Source organism: Bidens hawaiensis, unplaced genomic scaffold (genome assembly GCF_021521415.1).
Source record: "Bidens hawaiensis isolate Kalapana, Puna unplaced genomic scaffold, B.hawaiensis_p1.1 tig00032489_1, whole genome shotgun sequence".
NCBI classification, from domain to species: Eukaryota; Viridiplantae; Streptophyta; class Magnoliopsida; order Asterales; family Asteraceae; genus Bidens; species Bidens hawaiensis.
Genome location: NW_027495549.1, coordinates 61,123 through 83,556, shown reverse-complemented (window position 1 = coordinate 83,556; position 22,434 = coordinate 61,123). Strand labels below are relative to the sequence as shown.

General features: G+C 34.8%; 2 protein-coding genes, 1 long non-coding RNA gene and 1 other non-coding gene across 4 annotated transcripts; 2 read left to right on the top strand and 2 right to left on the bottom strand.

Moving 5' to 3' along the window:
• Nucleotides 1–7,615: 7,615 nt before the first annotated feature.
• Nucleotides 7,616–7,687, bottom strand: TRNAT-UGU (transfer RNA threonine (anticodon UGU)). The gene has a single exon. It is a non-coding gene; the product is annotated as a tRNA-Thr (tRNA).
• A 2,153-nt stretch (nt 7,688–9,840) lies between these two features.
• Nucleotides 9,841–12,434, top strand: LOC143583667 (uncharacterized). Its single transcript, XR_013144225.1, has 3 exons — nt 9,841–9,992; nt 11,789–12,142; nt 12,224–12,434. It is a non-coding gene; the product is annotated as an uncharacterized LOC143583667 (long non-coding RNA).
• A 380-nt stretch (nt 12,435–12,814) lies between these two features.
• LOC143583675 (uncharacterized) lies at nt 12,815–13,883 on the top strand. Its single transcript, XM_077065916.1, has 6 exons — nt 12,815–12,850; nt 12,899–13,009; nt 13,085–13,168; nt 13,260–13,349; nt 13,429–13,487; nt 13,593–13,883. The coding sequence occupies exons 1-6, from the start codon at nt 12,815–12,817 to the stop codon at nt 13,753–13,755; spliced, it is 543 nt and encodes a 180-aa protein (XP_076922031.1). The 3' UTR covers nt 13,756–13,883.
• A 6,300-nt stretch (nt 13,884–20,183) lies between these two features.
• On the bottom strand, nt 20,184–22,121 carry LOC143583674 (E3 ubiquitin-protein ligase RGLG2-like). Its single transcript, XM_077065915.1, has 6 exons — nt 22,065–22,121; nt 21,200–21,307; nt 20,960–21,087; nt 20,657–20,873; nt 20,500–20,556; nt 20,184–20,382 (listed from the first exon to the last, which is right to left on the bottom strand). The coding sequence occupies exons 1-6, from the start codon at nt 22,119–22,121 to the stop codon at nt 20,302–20,304; spliced, it is 648 nt and encodes a 215-aa protein (XP_076922030.1). The 3' UTR covers nt 20,184–20,301.
• Between the last annotated feature and the right edge of the window lie 313 nt (nt 22,122–22,434).

Sequence of the window (22,434 nt, the reverse complement as noted above, 5' to 3'; positions counted from 1 at the left end):
GCGTGGAGGTTTTCCTCATCTTTTCGTTAGAAATTTTCTAAGCGTTTAGAATAAGTTAACCGTTCGACGCGCGGTTGTCAATAGGTTAGTTCGGTTTCTTCTATCATGATTTGTGCGGTTAGGACCGGCACTTTCATTTAGTGGGATGACCAAACTTTACCTATGACTGACCTGCGTGAAGGTTTGCCGTTTTTTTTGTGTTTATGCGGGTTTTGCCGCCGTCCACACGCAACGATTTCTTTACGCTTATTTATGCGGTGAAAACCGGCATATCAGTGTTTTGAATAAATTAACCGTTCGATGCGCGGTTGTCAATAGGTTAGTTCGGTTTCTTCTATCATGATTTGTGCGGTTAGGACCGGCACTTTCATTTAGTGGGATGACCAAACTTTACCTATGACTGACCTGCGTGAAGGTTTGCCGTTTTTTGTGTTTATGCGGGTTTTGCCGCCTTTCACACGCAACGACTTCTTTCCCCACTTATGTATGCGGTGAAGACTGGCATATCAGTGTGGAAAGTTCATAAGTATAAATGTAAGACGATCAGCGTCAATGTGATAAGGAGAATCATTTCCATTAGAAGTGGCTCTGGGCCTTTTCTTTTACAAGTTTGGAATTGATCTACATGCAGATTGTGTAATTGAGCTCCCTTCCATGTTCTTGGGAGTGTCATCGAGCCTTTCGAGCCGATACGCACTTGGTTCGGAATCTCGTTGTTTACGCAGTATGTAGTCTCCAACATTGAAGCTGCAATTTTATTCGTGTTTTCCCCAACTGGGGTTCTACACGCATCAGCCTGCTCAGCGTTCGTTACGCCACGAGGTGCGCGAGCGTCCCATCTCTGACAAATGCTTCGACGATGTCCTTCACGTCTGTGCATTCTTCAGTGTTGTGGCCTTTTGTCCTGTGAAAGTCACAGTATTTGCTCCGATCAGCATTGTGACGATGTCGGATTATTGGAGCCTTTGGCCATGGGAGCTTCTCAGGGGCGAATATCTCGGTGACGCTTTTGGTGAGTGGCGTCCATCTGGAGTTCTGGTTCGACTGTACGTTATCCCTTCCGCCTAACCGATGTTGCAAGCCGGATGAGGTGTCAAAGTTTACCCTTGACTGCCAAATGCCTAGCTTCCGCTTTTTGTTTAGTCGGGCGGTAAGGACGTTGTCTTCTCTTGTTTTCTGGGTGTAGAGGTTTGTGCTTTGGGGGAGATCTCTACCCAGTTGCTTCTCCGTTTCCGCAAAGCGTTTAGCTGCTGTCATGATGGCATCCCATGTGGACGGCATGCCATCTTTACCCGTTAAGGTGCGGACGAGCTCTGGGTCTTTCGCGTCCTGGATGAAAGCAGCGCGAACAAGATCTTCGCTAATAGTGCCCAGACTTAGCTTCTTTGAATTGAAGCGCGTGATGAAGTCTGGTAAGGACTCATCTTCCTCTCGGATGCAGTTGAGGATTGTCCATTGCTCTTCGGTATACTTTCTTTGTTGGCTGAAGTGTTGGCTGAACTTCTGCTAGAAGTCTGCCCAATCGTAGATGTGGTGGACCGGTAGACGATCGAACCACGCTCTAGCTGGCCCAACAAGCGTCATTTGGAACATGTAACACCACGTAGGTTCCGTCCAATTACTGACGGTTGCCCCCTCTATGAATCTGTTCAAATGATCGTCTGGATCAGATATACCATCGTAAGTGCCGATGTTGGACATCTGTTTGGCACTTTTCGGGGCGATTGCTTCCGCAATGTCCCTTGCAAATTTGGACGTTCCCGCTTTTGCAGCAGTTGGTCTAAATGTTTTGGAGAAGTCACGTGGGTTTCCACCCGCGTTTTTTGGTTTGAAGGTTTCTCCAAAATGCCTTCTCGGTTGGGAGTCCGTTTCCTTACGCTTCCATTTCGCCCTATGACGAGGGTTTGCGTCACTATCGGATTCTTCCGAATCATCGTCCAAGTACTCTCCGAATTCATCAGCCTGTTGGATTGAACGTAAGCGTTCATCCAACTCAGCTTGGAATTCTTTTTGACGTGCTTCCGCCCACGCTTTAACTTCATCGAGTGTTTGACGGGGGAGCCTCGTTCGTTGTCTCTCTAACTGGGTATCGGTGAATCCCAGTGAGAGATTATTTACTGCACTTGCCCCAGCTCGGGTAACTGGGGTAGTGTTCGTAAAATTTACTGCACTTGCCCAGGTTTGGGTAACCGGGGTAGTGTTCGTAAAAACTGTGTAGTCGCCGGTATTCCCCCCAGTAGCTGGGGTTGTGGTTACCGGGGCTTCTTGATCACTCGTTGGTTTTGGGACCGGAGTACCTTTAACCATCTTTCCAGAAGTTTTGAGAAAACTGAAAAAGAATTAAGTTCTAGCTTTTATGCACGGATGGCGCCAATGAAGAAACACTAATCGACCCTGGGCAGATTACGGATAATCTGGGGGTTAAGTAGATGTTTCCCACGAGGGGTTAGATCCGGCAAAGATGGTTCTTCTGATAACCTGCAAAACAGACACCGTGAGCTCGTCACTGAGAAGGGGGGGGGTACCTCCTTGTGACCACCCTCCGGCGTGAGAATCAGACTAGGTTGCTCTTGAATATAAGTGTATATTAAGAGAATGACTAGAGCAGATATCAGGTAATATATCAAGATATGAGATATGATATAAGATATAAGATAAGATAATACCATTCCAAGGTGTTGGAGTATTTATAGCCGAAGGTAGGTTTCCAAGAAGGTACAGCCGGCTGAATAGTGTTCCTGTTCTGCCTACTGTGGGCTACGCACATGCCATGCTGGTGGTTGGTGGGTAGGCAGCGGCTGATAGTGACCAGGCCGGCTGTGTACTATTCCTGTTCCACCAACTGCAGGCTATGCACGTCCTCCGACAGGTTGGTGAGTAGGCAGCGGCTAATAGTGACATACAGTACAAGAGCGTGCTGCTCGTCATACTGTTGTCAGTGAGCTGTCGTATCTTTGGTCAGATCTTTTGTCCATACCTCGTCAGGTACAGTACAAAAGATCCTCCAGTATCGTACGGACTGGCTCATTTGGGCGGGAGTATTCCAGGCTTTGCTCATTCCTTCTTCAGGTGACATTACTGAATTATTATGAGAGTTAAGTGCCTTGTGCGTGTAGCCTTGCTGCGCGGGTAGCCTTCCCTGATGGCTTGTATCCGCAGCTGCGGGAACAGGCGGAGTACTTCACCATTGGGAGGCTTCTCCTGCGGGAACAGCTTGCGTACTGCGCGTAAGGACGTCACGTCTCTGAGCATGGTGGGTCCTGCGGATCCAGTTGGTCTCGGCGCAGACGTCCCTTAAGTTAAGTCTTGCGGGTTCAACCGCGCAGACGTCCGTTAAGGAGTCTTGCGGGTTCAACTGCGCAGACGTCCCTTTTCAAGGTGAGTCTTGCGGGTCCAACTGGGCTCTGCTGGGACCCACCTCTTCAACTATCAACTGTAGTAAAAGAAAATCTATGAGTAGTTTGCTTACGTGTGTGATCCTGTGAACTGTGATGAAATGGGAGAATTAAATTGCAAAGTTGAACTCCTACTTTAAAATTTTGACCCCTTGGTTACGCTTTTCGTGTGTACTAGCATCGGATATTTTGATATGGATATCTGGGTTTTAACTGTATGTGTATAGACTCCATAATTTCTAACGATGTTTTCAAGATGTAGGTAATGGAATCTTCAACCCGTGATGCATGTCAACACCGATGCGCATGGTAAAGCCAATAACGTGTCTGAAACTGGTTTAACGCCTGGTATCGGTTACGCATTATATATAGGTTGCACGTCTGACGATAGTTTTGTATTAGGCGTCAGGTTACACATGTGACTCCATGTGTAACCTGGGTATGATTGATTGATTGTTACACATGTGACTCCAGTTTTGCATCAGACGTCAGTTTCGTGCCCGACTCCGGTTTAGCCTCAGACGTGAGTTTCATATTCTTCTTGGACTGTAAAAAAATAATAATATGTAATTTAGTTCATTTTAACTCCTATATTGGATTCTTCATCCTCATACCCCCAAATTATGTGGGAAACTAAAGTAAATACCCCCAAATTATGTGGGAAACTAAAGTAAAATCTCATATATTTAGGTGTTCACTAGCTCACCCCCTCCTAATCTTATACTTTAATACTTTTATGAGTGAAAATGTGTATTATTTAATTGATTACAAATAAATATATATATATATATATATATATATATATATATATATGGGGAGAATTTGAGGTAAAAGATGTTTAATAAGTTAACAAATTTAGTGGATGTATGTGTATTTTGGTTTAATTGTATGAATAGTTAGCATCCTTCTTAGACCGTCCGTAGCGGCGATGTTGCCACCTGTGTTTTGAAGGATAACGCGGGGGTACATCGCCCCCATGCATTTTGTAATTTTTTTTGGCTACGTTATATATACAACGCGAGAATTGGCTTCAATATAAAAAAAAGAGCCGTTATATATTACCTTGCAGTGGGTTACGGCCACGGCGGTTTTCTGGTTGCCATGGTTGTTGTGGTGTTGGACGGAGTTTGGACGGTTTTCTGGTTGCCACGGCCGAAGCATTGGATGGAGTTTGGTGGTGGTGTTGCCATGGTTGCTGGTGATATACAGATGGTGTGGTTTTAGGGTTTTGATTGGTATATGTAAGTATGTAATGAATGGTTTTTTATGGGCCGGTTTTTAGTGTGTTAGTTTGGGCTTATATGACCTTGTTTTTGTTTGACTCATAGTCTCATAGTACTCACTAGAGGTGTACAAATCGGGTTTTTCAAATATCCGGGTTTGGGTATGATCGGGTTTTAAAAAATCGGCTATTGGCAATATCCGGGTAGGATTAATGTAATTTTTATTTAATAAAATATTATTGTTATTTGATTATTCTTATTAAAAATTTTTTTTTTTTAAAAACAAAAAGTGTAAAAGTGACTGGGCGCCACGTGGCGCATAACACCTGGGGGTGGAGAGTTATGATTACACCCTGTTTTTGTAAAAAACCATAACTCTGACTGGACGTCACGTGGCGCATAATGACTAAAGGTGGAGAGTTATGACTACACGTGGTCTTAGACTTAAAAAAAAAGTTGTACACCACTAAAAGATTTCTGCACACTAATGAACAATTTAAATAATAAAGTATACAACCACTATAGTCTATACCAAGATTGATGATTTACAAAGTAATTTTGATGGTATACAAATACTTCTATATTGTTCAAGAGAAACTTCTCAGTAAAATGACTAAAATCTAAGGTTATATGCATAGGAGGTTATAAATTATGGACAATTTTTGTTATGTGACGTATCAACAAATGAAGGATTTTTATTTTAAATGTATAATGGTGTATATATATGCTACACACAAAAGATTAAAATAATAATAACTGAAACAAGAAACCATATGACAAAAACACGCCGCCCCTGTCACCCCATTTATCGTCCAGCGGGGGGGGGGGGGGATCCCTTTAAAAATCGCCCAACATCGCTCATTTTTCTCGCCCATTACACTCAGCCTAAGCATTGTTGGTATAAAAAAAATAAAAAAGTAAATTCGGAAAAACAAGCATCTCACTTTGTATGAGAAAATAAGCAGTTTGACAAATTATAGTCCGAAAATAATCAAGTCTCCGACAATTAGACAAAAAGGTTAGATATGAAGGCTCGGATATGCTTATATATGCTACATGCGTACATGTATCGTAGAGAGAATGTTTTACACAATAATGTTAGTTTATTCAATATATAATTATTGTGAAAGTATTATACTAAAAAGTAAATTACAACATAGCTAGCTGCCTCTCAAGAAAACTTGTAGCACAAACTGTTAAGCATAAGTAATTTTCAAATGATGGAGCGTGAGTCCTAGTTTTCATGGAGGTGTAAAAGTAGGTATAGGCATGAAAAGCCATAATGAGTGTATATAGAATGGGCTCTCTTTTATTTTCATTTTTTTTTCTTTTGTTTAAAAAATATGATAATTCATGAACTTGTGGTACGAGCTTTTAGGAGATTGCAGCTTAGCTTAAAAAACCAGATAACCGTATAATAACCAGTGTCCAGTGATGGACTAATGAATTTTTTTCAAACCAGGGGGTGTTTGGGTATAATACACAATAAATTTGCCCTTAGACTAAACGTATATTACTCAATTAACCCATAATTTCTCTTGAAATTCAGAATTCATACACAATACTTGTATAAGGTACGTAGCGATACATATATACATACACATGCATTGATGCATGTACTGACAAACCTAGTATACATGTTGCGTGTTAGACTGAATCACCGTGTTTTTATTTTTTATATGTAACATTTACTGTGATTTTTGATCTTCCCTTGAAATTTTTGAATGTCTTACTCACAAGATTTCTGAACTTATCAATCTATACGTGTTATATATGACTTGATTATCAAAATTCAATTGACTACTTTTGGTTATTCTTTCTAAATTGTTATTGAACAACACATTATTATGTATGGTAAATTGGTAAGTAATTTCTTGGCATTGGAAGAAAAATAAAGCCATAATCTTGTGATGGGTCCACTTTTGACTTTGTTAAAAGTAATGTTCCCACAATAGTCAATAATACACACAAGGCATAAGACCTAAATGATGGTCATCTTCTTCCAAAAGTAAAATGGTTAATAGAATAAAAACTATCATGAAGAACATGTGCTTCCCATCAGCCGCTAGTGGTATAATATTAACACTCTTTGGTCATTAATAAGATGTTACAGTCACAAACAAATATTTTTATTTTTCATTATTTATGTTAGAACAAAAGGGTTTTTGACATAGATATAAAGGGTTGTTAATTTCGATTCGGTCGTTAACCAAAACCAAGTTTGGGCTAAAATATTTACTTATGAATACATTAAATGGATGCTTAAATAAATGAAATGAATGTATAGTACATGAAATTGAGGTATAAAGACATAAAATAATGACGTATAATATGAAATACATGAAATGAAGGTAAACCTACTTAAGTTTCCCATATACTTTAGATATAATTGTCTTATGTATTTTTATATGTTAATCTTCATGGGATTGGTTTGTAACTTTTTCATTAATAATAGAATCTTTATCCTACCCATTTGGTCCGATTTTTAGTTAATTTGGCTAATTTTGGTTCGGTTTCTTTGATTTTTGGTTCGTTTAACGATTCGGTTATTGATCACCCTTTCATATAAAGCAAATCATCATTTGAGAAAATGATCATATAAAAAAAATCTGAACTTGATAGGTATGAAATATTTAACGTTCATCATCGACATCAAAATCTAATCCAACAAGCTTTTTCCTCGACAACTTTCAGTTTCTTTTGGAATTTAATAGACGAGTCTATATGAGTTCATAAACGCGCCGAAGTATCCAAACCAAATCAAGTATTCAGTATTTATGGTGTTTTAATCCGTTATTCAGTATTTATGGTTTTTCGTTACCGTCTATAACCGACTTTTTTTTTATGTTTTTTTTGTTTTCTCGTTTTTGAACTCAGGTTTTTTCTCTTTCCCTAAAACCGATTCTTAAAATAAATAACTAAATAAAGAATAATTTAGAAATTAAACAGGGGTTAATGAAAATATGTATGTTTTTAAAAGAAAATTTGTAGAAAAAATGCCCCCATGCAGGATCGAACTACAGACCTCCAGTTTACAAGACTGGCGCTCTACCACTGAGCTATAGGGGCCTTGTTTGTCAAACTGATGAATTTGTTTATTAATAATAATTTATCACCATAATCTGTTTTGTTTCATTGGATGCGACAACGAAGTATCATATGAAATAACACCCCCTTATCCAATGATATTTGTATAACAAAAACCTAATGTTTTATGTAATTTACAACAAAAGTTTTTTGTACATGTATTTTACTCGACCTTAATTTTCAAATATTTCATAAAAACATCCAAACGATTTACAACGAAGTGACAGGTAAACAGATAACAAACTGCGCCGCAACTCTCTTTTGACTAGCAATCTCAATCCTACAAAAAACAAAGTTTCGGTTCTTATGGGCCGATAAGTCACTATGCACGGCTTTTTGAACTATGTTCAAAAGGTCCACGACATCTGAAGCTAAGAAACCAAAAGTGTCAAAGGCAAATGAGATAAACACGTGTTGATTCTCCAAACAGGCTCTCTCCTGTTTAGTAACCTTGCCCGATGCCGCCTTCAATGTTGCCTGGCATGCTACAAACGCATTGTCCCTAAGCCCAACAAGATAGGACACTTCTGTGAGGTCCACACAAGCGTGTTTCCCCCTACTCACCCAAAAACAAGAATATCGGTCGGTCGTAATGAAAATCTTCCTTCAAGAGGATCCGGAAGAAAGTTTACGGGGGCTTCCTTTCTAGCCAAAATCCCAGCCCGTTTAAGAATATCGCATAAACATCCCTCACAAAATCGTGTTTGTACTTAAAAACCCAGATAACTCTTTGCAATGAACTGCATGCTCGTAAAAAAAATCCAAACAAACCTCGTGACAAACCGTGCATGGCACATCTACCGGAAACAAAGGATCATTAAACGATACTTCAGGATGGTCCGGTACTCCAAAGCCGATATGTGTTGGCTCAATCCTTCAATAGAGATAACACTTAAGAAATCCTGAGCCCGAAGGCACTCAAACACCATTTCTGACAAGGGGATAAATTAAACATCATTTTCAAACTCTGGATGATTCCACTATAAAGAACACTCGTCAAAGCATGTTAGGCGGGAGAGGCGGGGGGGGGGGGGGGTGATGTATGTAAGTGACAATTATGTGGCTAATAATAATATATAAAATTATGGAAGAATATCTATATAGGTGTAGTTGTTAGCGTTGGACCTATGAAGTAAGAATGAACCTTGAGAGTTGAGACCATCTATGGATAGTGATGGCAATAAACCACTCATTGTATTTTTTTTTCTTATAAGACGTATGTGGCGAAACTTTAATTACATTATTATATTTATTAAGAAAAAGTTAAGTTTTGCAACATTATTTTTATTAGAAGAGTTGCAATTCTACTAGCAAACTAGCTCATATGGAATACAATGGTCTTCAACGGGTTTAAAAATGATACAAGATGCAAACATTAACAACATTATTGTTGGACTTGTCAATTCGGCAACTCAACCCGTGGTAAATATAAATATCAAGTTGATGGACAATTGAAATCAAGTTAATGTCTTAATTTTATTAAAAAAAAAGAGTAAACTATGGTTTTCGTCTCTAGGGTTTGTCTAAATATGCAGTTTTAGTTCAATAGTTTTAAATTTGTGATTTTCGTCCATGTGGGTTCATTTCACTTGCAATTAAACCCGACTCCACTAACCCCGTTAAGTCTAGTCGTTAAACTCATCAGTATGCCCCTCACGTGAGAAACAATTTTGTCATTTTCTTCTCAAATACACCAATTCCACCAATGCAAAATTAATAACAACTGTCGGAACTCTAAAACCACCGTTTCCGTCACTCAGGTAATTATTATTTCTATTATTATTATTATTATTATTATTGATGTGCTAGTTTGAGGTACCAAAACGCGTACCTTACCTAAAGTATCCGTACCTGTACCCGTACCATAAAATTCAAATATGGGTATGGATACCAAATTTACTGATTTTACTTTCGGGCATGGATATTGGTTCAAATACATGATCTCACACATTTCCACCAGGAGAAGATCAAAAAATTCAAAATAATAATATTCCAACCTTATAAATTCTAAATCCTCTCATGTTTTCTGAATGATGAATTATTGATGATACAGAAAACTGATGAACAAATCTCTGTAATAATTCATACATCACATTCTTTCATAATAATAATAATAATAATAATAATAATAATAATAATAATCCAAATTCACACTCACATAATTCACACAGATTCAATCAAACCATTTCATAAAACACTCTCTTGTTGCTGACACCAACACCAATTCCACCAATGCAAAATTAATAACAATTGCCGGAACCCTAGAACCACCGTTTCCGTCACTCAGGTACTTTATTATTATTATTATTATTATTATTATTATTATTATTATTATTATTATTATTATTATTATTATGCTTTGTTTGTTGCTGTACTTACCGGAAATGCGAAGCTCGTCAGGAAGTTACTGGTATTGAATTTGATTAGTTGATTAGTTAATTATTATCACTATTATTATTATTATTATTAACCTAATTTGTTACATGAGGATTATATTTATGGTTAGGGTTAGGGTTTATGCTTGATTCAATCTCGATTTAATTTATACAGTTTAATGTGTGTAGTAATCATATGTTTGATTATGTAAATTAATCTTACTGAATAAGACTTTGTTCGTGTTTGTTCGTTAAGCTTTTGTCGGACTAGCAAACGGTTCACGGACAGCTAACCGAGTGCAATTTCTTGTCCGTGAACGGTTTACGGATGCAGATGAATGAACTGAAAGTCTGAAACTAGTAAATGTAACCGAAAATGGTGGGTGTCAACGGTTTGGTCCGTTTAGTTTTACATATTACGTATAAATTAATTAGGTAATGCTAGTATACGTTTTTGTTTATGAACAGAATTGAACGAACGCGGCCTTTGTTTGTGTTTTTCATTTGTTAATGTAGGGTTCGTGTTCTGCTATTTAATTTATGCAGTTTAGTTTGGGTAATTGTTTGTTTGATTTCTTGGCTCTAGGGATGTAAATTAATCGCGAATCAGATAAGACCTTGTTTGTGTTTGTTTGTTAAGCTTTTGTTGAACAAGCAAACGGTTCACGGACAGCTAACCGAGTGCATTTTCTTGTTTGTGAACGGTTTACGGATGCAAATGAAAGAACACAAATGTGTGTGAACAGTGTTTTGTTTGATCGGGCTGTAACCGGAAATGGTCGGTGTCAACGCTTTGGTCCGTTTAGTTTTACATATTATGTATAATATAATTAGATAATATACTCGTGTACGTTTTTGTTTATGAACACAATTGAGCGAACATGGCATTTGTTCGTGTTTTTCATTTGTTAATGTAGGGTTCGTGTTCTGCTATATAATTTATGCAGTTTAGTTTGGGTAATTGTTTGTTTGATTTCTTGGCTCTAGGGCTATAAATAATCGAATCGAATAAGACTTTGTTCATGTTTGTTAGTTTGTTAAGCTTTTATCGGACAAGCAAGCGGTTCACGACCAGCTAACCGTTTCGAATTTTCGTTCTTGAACGATTTTCGGACGCAAATGAATGAACAAATATGAGTGTGAACAATGTTTTATTTGATCTGGCTATAACTGAAATTGGTCGGTGACAACGGTATGGTCCGTTTACCAAGTTTGTGTTGGTGTTTTGTTTTAACATTTATTTGTATATGTTAGTTTTACATATAGGTTAGTCGCATATTACTTGTATACATTTTTGTCTTGTAGTTGATGATTTTGCTTAAATCTATATGATAAGATTAGAGAAGTCATTATGCAGTGTTAAAAACCTTTAATAAACAAACTAACTAACATTAAAGAACATAAACATATGTAAATGAGCACTTTATGGAACACTCATGAACAGAATTGAACAAACATGGCCTCTGTTCCTGCTCGTTCATGTAGATAACCAAACGCAATTTCGTGTTTATTCATTTATTAAACAAACAAACATAAATGAACTTCCTGGCGAAAAGTTTGCCAAACGTTCGGTTTGTTTACAGCCCTTCTTGGCTCAGTTGTGTAACTGCTTCAAAAGTCATTCCTAATTGATTGAATATTATGCACATGCATCATCTCTGTTCGATTGAAACCCTTAAATGAGTAATTTGTTATCTTAATATTGCAGCAGGAGTGGTGAATGATGTCTGAAATCTCAAGGGACATCAATACATCAACTGAGATGGATATAGGAATGGATTTATTTCAATACTGCATTAAAGGAATAGACGAGTTAATGTCTAATGATGATTTTACACCGTCTACTTTGAAAAATTACCAATTACTTAAAGTAGGAAGTGGGAACTATAAGAACCGAGAGATGGAAAAAGAGGATAATGGAAGTAATGAGAAAAATCGCCCAGTTGGTTTTAGTTCTTTGTTTTGTAATGCTGTTGGAAAAGGGCTCTCTAATCATCAAAAAGATAGACTGCTGACAAAGCTTTGCAAATGTGTTGTTGCATTAAACGAGGAAGTTGATGAGGTATATGTAATTGCTGTTATTAGTGTTATATCTTGTGCAAATTACTATTTTAGAAGTTACAGTATTGTGTACATTAAGCAGATGTTGGATCCTGTATTTTCAATGCTTCAGTTGAGACATCTTTTGGCACCTGAAAACAATCTTGCAAATGACAAGGCTGGGAGCGAAGAACGTGAAGTGAAGAGGCGGAAGGTTAATGAATCTTTGAATGTCAGTTCTGGCAATCTCACTGATGAGGTATCTTGTTTGTACAAATGTATAATTGTTTTGTTTTACATGTATTGCCACTTTATATGTGCCCTGCTTGCGGTGCGCGCATATAATGTATATATGTGTGAACCCTCGGGTGGGCAAAAGTGAAATTGCACTAATTTTGACGTTATTTTACTAATCTCCTGAAAATAACGTTAAAAGTGGCGGAAGGTTAATCAGGCATCATGTGGTAGTGTTGATAGCCGAAAGACAAGGGTGCATGCACCAATTTGCTGGTGTCCCAATGGTTGAGTGTTATGTGCCTTATGTCCGAGGCTTGATGCAAAACTACCATCGAGCTGGGGGTCTCACCGGAAGCAGCCTCCTTATTCCTACGGGGTAGAGGTAAGACTGTCTACATCTTACCCTCCTCAGACCCTACCATAGCTTTGCTATTGGTGGGATATACTGAGTACGATGATGACGATGATGATGATGCTAAGTAACATAATTTGCGTAGTTTGAGGCATTTTTAATTTATTGCTTAAATATTGAAATATACAGGGTTCATTAAGTGCGGTTGAACGTGAACCAAGTAAATCTAAATCGTTAACCAGGTGTAACAGTGCTGGTTGTGGGGAGTATGCCAATAAAAGGAGTTTTGATGAACATAAGGTAATTGAATTAGACCCGTCTCGCGATCTATCTGATATTGCTTGTGGTTAATGTTTAAATTAATTATTCATGTAGTCTTTGTGCGGGGATCGTTCCAAACAAGACACGCATGAGTCGTTTTTGGGATCAAGTTCACGAAATGATAAAGATAAAGGAGAGGTAAATCTTTCAATTTTTAATAATGTTGTGAATGGCATGATTCGTTTATTATTATTTCTTTTTCTTTATATATACACATCTCTTTCTTTAGGTGAATGATGCTATACAATTTCTTCTAGAAAATAACGGACCTAGAGTTGTAGAAAGTTTGGCTAAACATTCTGCTGAAATGTCTGCAACGGTCCGTATATTGTCATTTTAAGTTTTCACAATAATTATAAATTGTTGGCCCGAATTTGATGAAAAATGTACGTTTCCAGCTTGAACGAATGAAGCAGAAACTTGAAGACCTTGTTGATATTGTTGTTTTGAGTTGCAGGTATATCTCATATCTAGTCAGTAGACGAGTTGACTTTATATATGATATTTATTTTATTGATGAAGTGGTCTAATCTGGTTTATAATTTATCGATGATTAAACTAGGGCAATGACACTTGCGGAAAAGCATCAACTAAAGAAACTGGTTCAAAATCTGGATGCTCAAAATCTGGACCGTGTTGCGGAAATTATGCAACGAGGAAATTTTGGACTACAATCCAGGGAAGAGATTTTTGTCGATCTGCAACACGAGGTAATAATAAAATAATAGAATATTAAAGTATATTTGCTTTCTGGTAGCCTCTTAATGATTCCATTAGAGGTAGAAAACACATCTTAATGATTCACTAAGACTCTTAATAGACAAGTTTTAGAAACATGCTGAACGGTTCAGAGGCTTCTTCTGAATCGGTCAGGCCTCTTAATGGCTCAGCACGTCGGTCGAATAACAAGTTGTGATGTATTATTTTGATGCGCAGGACAATTCGAAGCTCTGGAGATTATACTTTTATGTTAAAACAGTTGAAAATGCTAGAAAGTTAATATAGAAGGAAATTAACAAGTTCTTACTGTGTTAGTAGAAGCAGTTTGGTAGTGATGATCTAATATTTTTTTTGGGAAAGCTGTACATACAGCAGATGAATATAATTCTAAACACTAGGCTGGAAGATAGATGGTGCATGAATATTGAATAGAGTAAATAAAGTTTTGGTTTAATGTTTTGCGAGTCCAAATGGTTTTTTGACTAGTGCGTAAACGATATATAAGCTTCTAGACTCGTTATATCTGTTATTATGTATGTGGTAAATATCTGGAATCGGCATCTATTAGGGGTGTGCAAGAAACAGAAAAAACCGAACCAAAGCAAAAACCGATGGTTTGGTTTTATTACTTTATGTTTTTGTAAAAACCAAACTACGGTTCGGTTTGGTTTTTTCATGTAATAAAAACCGAAAAAACCGAATTTCTAATTTTTTGTATTTTTATATATTATATTAAGTAATTTATAGAAATTTAATAAATATGTAACAAAAATATTTTTGGTCAAATGTATAATAGTTTATATTTTTACAATTAACACAATTGTTATTTATACATAAATTCCTTTTTTTTGCAAAAAAAAACGGCCTAAAATTTTCAGATCTAAATGGTAAAACCGAAAAAACCAAAACCAAAAAGAGAACTGAAAAAATTGAAACCGAAAAAACCGAAACCGAACGGTTTTAAAAACTCCAAAAACCAAAGTTTTGGTTTTCGGTTTGGTTTTAACCGAAAATCGCACCGAAACGCGCACCATGCACACTCCTAGCATCTATCATCCATCTATACGGTATCCGTACTCATACTTGTAACCGTACCGAAATTCAATAAAAATGAGTACCGATACCCTATTCGTTATTGATATTGCTTAAAATTTTGTAACATACTAATTTTTATAAGATAATATGAAGTTGTTAATATCAATAAATTATAACTAGTACAGTAAAAGTCATGATCAACCCTCATACATGGTCTTACGACTTTGTGCATGTATGTCTTTTTGCTAAACTATCATCCGGGATAGTTTTATTGGAGAAGATTTGTCATGGTACTATTAATGAAATGATTAACGAGTGTCAAGCTAGCGAAACTGAGATACATAGTTTGATATTGGTGATGCATTAATTTCTCTCGTATTTTTATATATATGTATGGGCAACTAAAGTACATACGATTATAAACAAGAAGTTATTGAATCGTGACTACTCGAACTCACCAAATCACATCACATGCACTAGTTTTAAATGTAGCCACTCAAGGTGATTTAATCCAAGAAAAAATTATTGTACATAGAAAACAAGGAAGACCAATCATATATATAAAAACTCTAAAAAAGTTAACAACTTCTAGGAACTTTACTAAACTAAACATTTTTTTAACTTTTTTTATATATTAACATTATTTAAGAGTAGTTTTATTATATTTTATATAAAAATGTTTTATTACATATATAAATAACAAATTTACATATGTATAAAATTTATGTACTAACTAATTTACATAGGTGTAAAGCAAAACATAGATATGTATAAAAACTAATTTTTAAAATTGTAATCATTAATATAGATATACAAAATGATGAAACTACACTCAAATAACATTAACATACAAAAATTTTTATAAAATACGTTAGCTTTTAATAGTTCCTTCAAGTTCTTAAATAATCTAACGGTTCTGTAATGATACTCATTATATATATATATATATATATATATAAAGTAAATTTATAATAGTTAAAACACATCATAGATTTACTTGTATTTTTCTATACAACTAGTCATGTATACCATGTTCAAGCTAGCAAAATACATCTCATATTTAGTAAAGTAGCTTTTAATACAGCCATGTGCTACTAGAGTCAAGAATTATTATTATTATTATTATTATTATTATTATTATTATTATTTACCAGCAAAAATTTTTCACCTAAAATTCTTTAAACTTACATCTGTAAGAATTTATATCTTTACATTACCATTAAACCACCAGATAATAGGTAAGTAATGATTTAACATAACCATTAAACTCATATAATTTACACCATTAGTTAATTAATACTCAATTTGATGCATACAATTCAATAATATATAAATTTATTACAGTAATAAAAATTAAGATACAACTATACGAAGTCTTCAAAGTTTATTTACAACCATGAGCCATGTCCTACTAGAGTCTAGTAGTAATGATTTTTTTATTTTTGTTTTTTTTTCTGAACAGCGAATTTTATTAAAAAGCTAGCAAGGCGTTAGAAACCGAACACCGAAATAAACTTACATATTAAAATTACACCAATCATTCCAAGACAAATTTAACAATAAAATTTTTCATTTAAAATTGTGTAATAAGTTTTATTATTTTTAAAAACACAAAACCATACAACTAACCACCAAACAATATGTATTAATAATATTTTAACATAATTTTTAAATGCATAATAATTTAGACTTTTAATATATTTTTTTTCTAACTGAAAACTTTTATAAACAAACCAACACCGAGCGAATGGTAAAAACCCCCGAACACTGCCTCCACAAGCTGAAGAGCAGCCCAAAAAAGAGAAAAACATCACATGATAAAGACAAAATTACACCAATCTATCGACCTGTATTTTGATTTATTTACACTTATAGTTAATACTCATTTAATGAATGTATACAACACAATAATAATATTAATAATAATATATTAATTTATTATTACACTAAAATTAAGGTACAAGTAAATAAAGAGTAATAATAATAACCATGCACCAATTAAGAAACCCTAGTAGAAGAACAACCATGCAACTCATCTTCTATGCTTCAACCCTCTTAACATTATCAACCTTAATCGCATACGGAGATGAAGAAGCCTTCAAAGGACTCGGATTCACTTGCATGAACAAATAATTACCCGCGAACAAAATCGCCAAAATGTGATTGACTGTCCTTAAGCCGCTTCAAAACCTTCCCCATTGACACCATCATTACCCGTGCTCTTCGCCTCATGAATCTCTTTAAACTCAGTACCTTTATCTTTAACCTTCTCCTCATATGCACTCGTTGCAATCCTGAAGGCCTCCGGATTCTAGATTTTACGTGGTCAATTGCGCGCTTTATTTCTTCATCTAAGTTGTATTCGTTATCAGCTTCGTTGCGAAGGCGATGGTAGGAGAATCCCGTGGGTGGTGGCATGATTGTAATGTGTGTGTGTGTGAGTGATTAAAGAGTTGTTTGTTAGGTGTTGTATATATGAAGGTAGAAGCTTGAAAGTATTGGTAGGCATTAAATGATATAACGAGGTGGTAGATATATGGTGAGTGGTATGTTAATAATGACATAATGTCTAAATAATTTAGTTTTTTTGGGATTATTTATTATTATTATCACATAATTATACGACTTATATGGATGTTATAAGTATACATATGCATAACTCTTATCAGTGATGTGTTTTTGTCGCATTAGATGTTTCTATGCCGGTCTAACACATCATATGACCTTTATGACTTGGGCGAATATTAGTTTGTATTATCCGTATAAATATCATGGTCTATATGACGTGTCATAATTAAAACAAACAGGGTCGACCCAATAGTCATTATAAACAGTGGATAAGGTTGGACGAGTTCGTCGAGGGGGGGAATCAAAATGTATTATAAGAATCAGACTACGGGGGTTGGACTCAAATTTTCGGTCTAAAACAAGTAAATTTACACTACGTATACAAGTTTTCGTATGAAAAAGGGCCAATGTACACTAACGCGCAAAAAAAGGGGGGGCACCGCTGACCCTAAGTAAGCTTCGTCCTTGATTATAAACAAGCTATGGCTTTATGTTTCCACTTAAATAAGGCCCTATTATATTAAATATGTAAACGTGTATATAATGCATATTAGGTTCATTGCGAGAGTTACAAGAAACCGAAAACACAACAATAGCATAGTGGTAAGACTTTACTTTTGTTCTTGGGAGGTACATGTTCAAATCTCATGGTTCCGAACTTAAATTTTTGAGGTTTTTACCTCATAAAAATAGATTTCGAAAATACAAACCAATAATTTTTAGAAAACGACATTGAAATATTTTTCGCCTTGGACACCTAAAATGGTTGAGCCGACCCTGATAACACGTCATACAATCTCACATGACTTATGATCATCATATATATAATTCATGTGTATGATGGGTTAGTGATGCATGATTATCAAAGCAAATGGTGTGAATATAGTCTTGATTACATATTTATGTATGACTCATTATCACCAAATAGTCTTGATTTTCTTTTAAGACATTGACACATGTATAATAACTTCTAAAGTTAAAATACAAAGGACAACAAAAACGAAAAGGGTGAAAAGGAATCCAGTCCATTGATCTTAGATTTGAATGATTGAGATTAATTTAATGAATAAAAATTGATGGAAAGAGCATGAAGGTAATTACCAACCTTTGTTGACTTTCTCTCTTCACATGCAAAGCACATGTCAATTTCCCCCGTCATTTTAATGTTCATAACTTTTTCATACGACATTATTTTTTTGAAAAAAAATCACCATAATAATAAGCGTTTTTTTATCTTTAATATGAGTATCATATTGTTACATAAAAATAAAAAAAAATTAATGGGTTTTTTAATTGTGTTTTTTTTTGTTGTTCATTGTGTCATTGTGTAATATGTTGTTTCTATTGTGTTTTATGTTTCAAGTCATTGTGTTATATATACTCACCATTGTGTCTTACGTTTTAGGTCATTGTGTTATACGTATTCACCATTGTATTTTACGTTTCAAGTTATTGTGTAACATGTATTAATCATTGTGTTTTATGTATTAGATAATTTGTTGTTATTTTATCATTATTTTTACATATTATTATTGCACAACAGTGTTATTAGTATTTAAAAAAACATAATGATGAGTTGAAAGACACAATGACGAAAAAACACAATGACGAAAAAAGACACAATGGTGTGCAAAAAGACACAGTGATGAAAAAAGACACATTGATAAGCGAAAAGACACAATGGTGTGCGAAAAGACACAATGACAAAAAAAGACACAATGATAAGCGTAAAGACACAATGGTGTGCGAAAAGACACAATAACGAAAAAAGACACAATGACGAAAAATGACACAATGATAAGCGAAAAGACACAATAACGAAAAAAGACACAAAGATAAGCGAAAAGACACAATGGTGTGCGAAAAGACACAGTGACGAAAAAAGACACAATGATAAGCGAAAAGACACAATGGTGTGCGAAAAGACACAATGACGAAAAAAGACACAATGGTGAGCGAAAAGACACAATGACGAAAAAAGACACAATGATAAGCGAAAAGACACAATGGTGTGCGAAAAGACACAATAACGAAAAAGACACAATAATACGCGAAAAGACACAATGACGAAAAAAGACACAATTATAAGCGAAAAGACACAATGGTGTGCGAAAAAACACAATGACGTGATTTTTGTTTTAAATTTTATATAACAAAAATCATACTCATATTAAAGATAAAAAAATGCTTGTTATTATGATGAATTTTTTTTTTTTAAATATCATACGAAAAAGTTATAAACGTTCTAAAATGATGGGGGTATTAACATGTGCATTGCATGCGGAGAGAGAAAATGTGTACAATTACCTCTATACCTTTTTTCTTTTGGTCCCCACTTGACACATGTCAATTATTTATGGCTTCTCACACTTCTCATTTTTGTTACACTTTGTAGAATAACCTGACTCACTAATTATATTATAAAATATAATATCCTACTAAATAATATATATGTTGTTTAAATATTTTAATTCTATGTGATAATTGATAAGCTTATGTGACATCATTATTTGGAGAGCATTATATAAGTCTAATACAAATTGGATAAATACATGACTTAACATCATGACACAAAGACACGTGTGAATATAATATGGTGAGCTAGAAAGTAATCAAAATTTTAATTTATGTCACACTCACATGGAAAAGTACAAACAATAAATATAATAATAAACATGAAGTTGACAAATAACCGAATATAAGCTATAAATAGCTGGTAATTGCATAACAATTATTTTTTTTTTTAAAAACCCCATAAAAGGAAAATACCAAAATATTAAAAGTTTAAAACTCACTTTCATTCATATAATCTTTTCAAACATTAATAATACTTTCAATACCAAAACCTGGCCTAATAATCTTTTTTGTACCAAAGAATGTAGACTAGTAACTAAAAATAAATCATATTTCATACCAAAAGAAATAAATAATAAAGAATAAATCAATGTTTAGTAAAGCTTTATTCTAGTTTGGATCGAACTCCGGCAAATCGGGCATAACTCCAATGTTTCGCCACACTCGTAACATGTCTGCAACGTACCGAAAATAAAACAAAGTTAACCACCGAATGCGTGAAATAAAAAGATTTATTTGAAGTAAAATAATAATAATAATAATAATAATAATAATAATAATAATAATAATACCTGATGTCCACAACCAAAGGCCATGTTTTTTATGTTAGTAAGGCAAATTGGACATAGCTACATAACATACAAAATATAAATCAATTAAATACATTTTTTTTAAATAAACAAGTTAAATTAATTATCTCCAATTTAAATTAAGGATCAGCACTCATACCTGGTTGTCATATGTAGATTTTAAAACTTCTGCTGATGAGTGATCTGGACTAGTTTGACTTTGACTATAAACAGAATGAATAGGACTAGTATGACCATAATAAGATTGTTCACCCTTTTGAAAACTCATAGAATGCGACGGTTTCGGGCTGCTATAAAACGATTCACGAATAGGAGGAGGAAGCGCGACTCTTTTTGGCGAAATACCTCTTCGGCTACTGCAAAGTTATATATAAAAAAACGATATAATGTAAAGAACAAAGTCACGAACCGGTCAAGATAATAAACGAGGAGTGTCACGTACCCTAGTAAATTAAGTTCAATTGTTGCTTTATATTGTGGAGGGATTTCCATTAATGCTGATCGAGCAAATTCGGTCTCTTTTCGAATCGAAGCTACATTCTTCGACATTATTTCGGTGAAATTCACAAACTAATAATAACAAAAAAACAAAATAACATCAGAATTATGTACATTGTACATAATAAAACTTATAGGTAATAAGTTCTAGTCGTGTTATTTTAATACATATATTATTATTTACCTGGAAATTATCAAACTCGCGATCGGGAATGTTATCGTCGAATTCTTTCATCATGTCCCATGGCCCGTCTCCAACCCCAACTAGCACGATTGAGAGAGCGGAAGCTTGCTGTAAAAAAATAATATTATTAAGTTAGATATAAAAAAAATAACACATGATAAATGTTTAATAACACGTGATAAATTAGGGGTGTGCATGAAACTGAAAAAAGTGATTCGAAACTGAAAAAGCCAAACCGAATTAGAAACCGACGGTTCGGTTTTGAGTTTTATTAATCGGGTAATTACCCGTCGAGTTTCGGGTTTTCCCATCGAGTTTCGGGTTTTGTCAAAAGACCCGTTGGGTATACTCGGCCTAAAACCCATCGGGTTTCTTTCGGGTTTTGACAAAATATAACTAATCGATCACAAATAATGATTATCATAAAAATAAAATGTCTCAAATAATTGTTATAAACAAGTTTTAACAGATAATATATTTAAAATATGTAGAGTATACTACATATAAACATAAAAAAGTTATGTTGGGTATATCGGGTATATAATCGGGTAATTGGGTTAATGTTATCGAGTAATCGGGTCGGGTAATCGGGTATATTACAAATCCCAAACCTGTCCCAAACCCACGAAAATTTTCAAAATTAATCCCAAACCCGTCCCAAACCCTAATGAATCGGGTATTACCCGTCCCAATTATGTCGGATTTCGGGTTTCCCCATCAGGTTCAGGTTTCATTGCCATCCCTACAGTGTTATTGGACGTCTTGCATCAGCAATAATAATAATAATAATAATAATAATAATAATAATAATAATAATGAAAGTTTCCTATTGTTTTCGAAAAGTATTGGTATTTATTTATAGTACAAGTTTTAGGTTCAAGTGAATAAGTTTCGCGATCTCCGTCTCATCGATTGGGAACATTGAGTATTTGTGTATGCCGGCCGCAGTCTGCTAGTTAACTAGTTTTTATTTTTTATTTAAAAAAAATGACCGCGTCATACGTTGGTTAAAGCGTCATACACTGGTTAACGTGTTCAACGTCTGACCTTGGTGAACGCTCCCGAAGCCGGTTAACACGTTCGACACTGCTAAAGTAGGTTGTGGTCATAGTGTACATTTCCAATTTTTTTTAATAAATTCCAGAACAAATTTCATAAATCAGCATATACTCAAATTTAAAAATCATCTGAGATCATTATTAATCTATTCTTTATAAATATGTGAGAAGAATTTG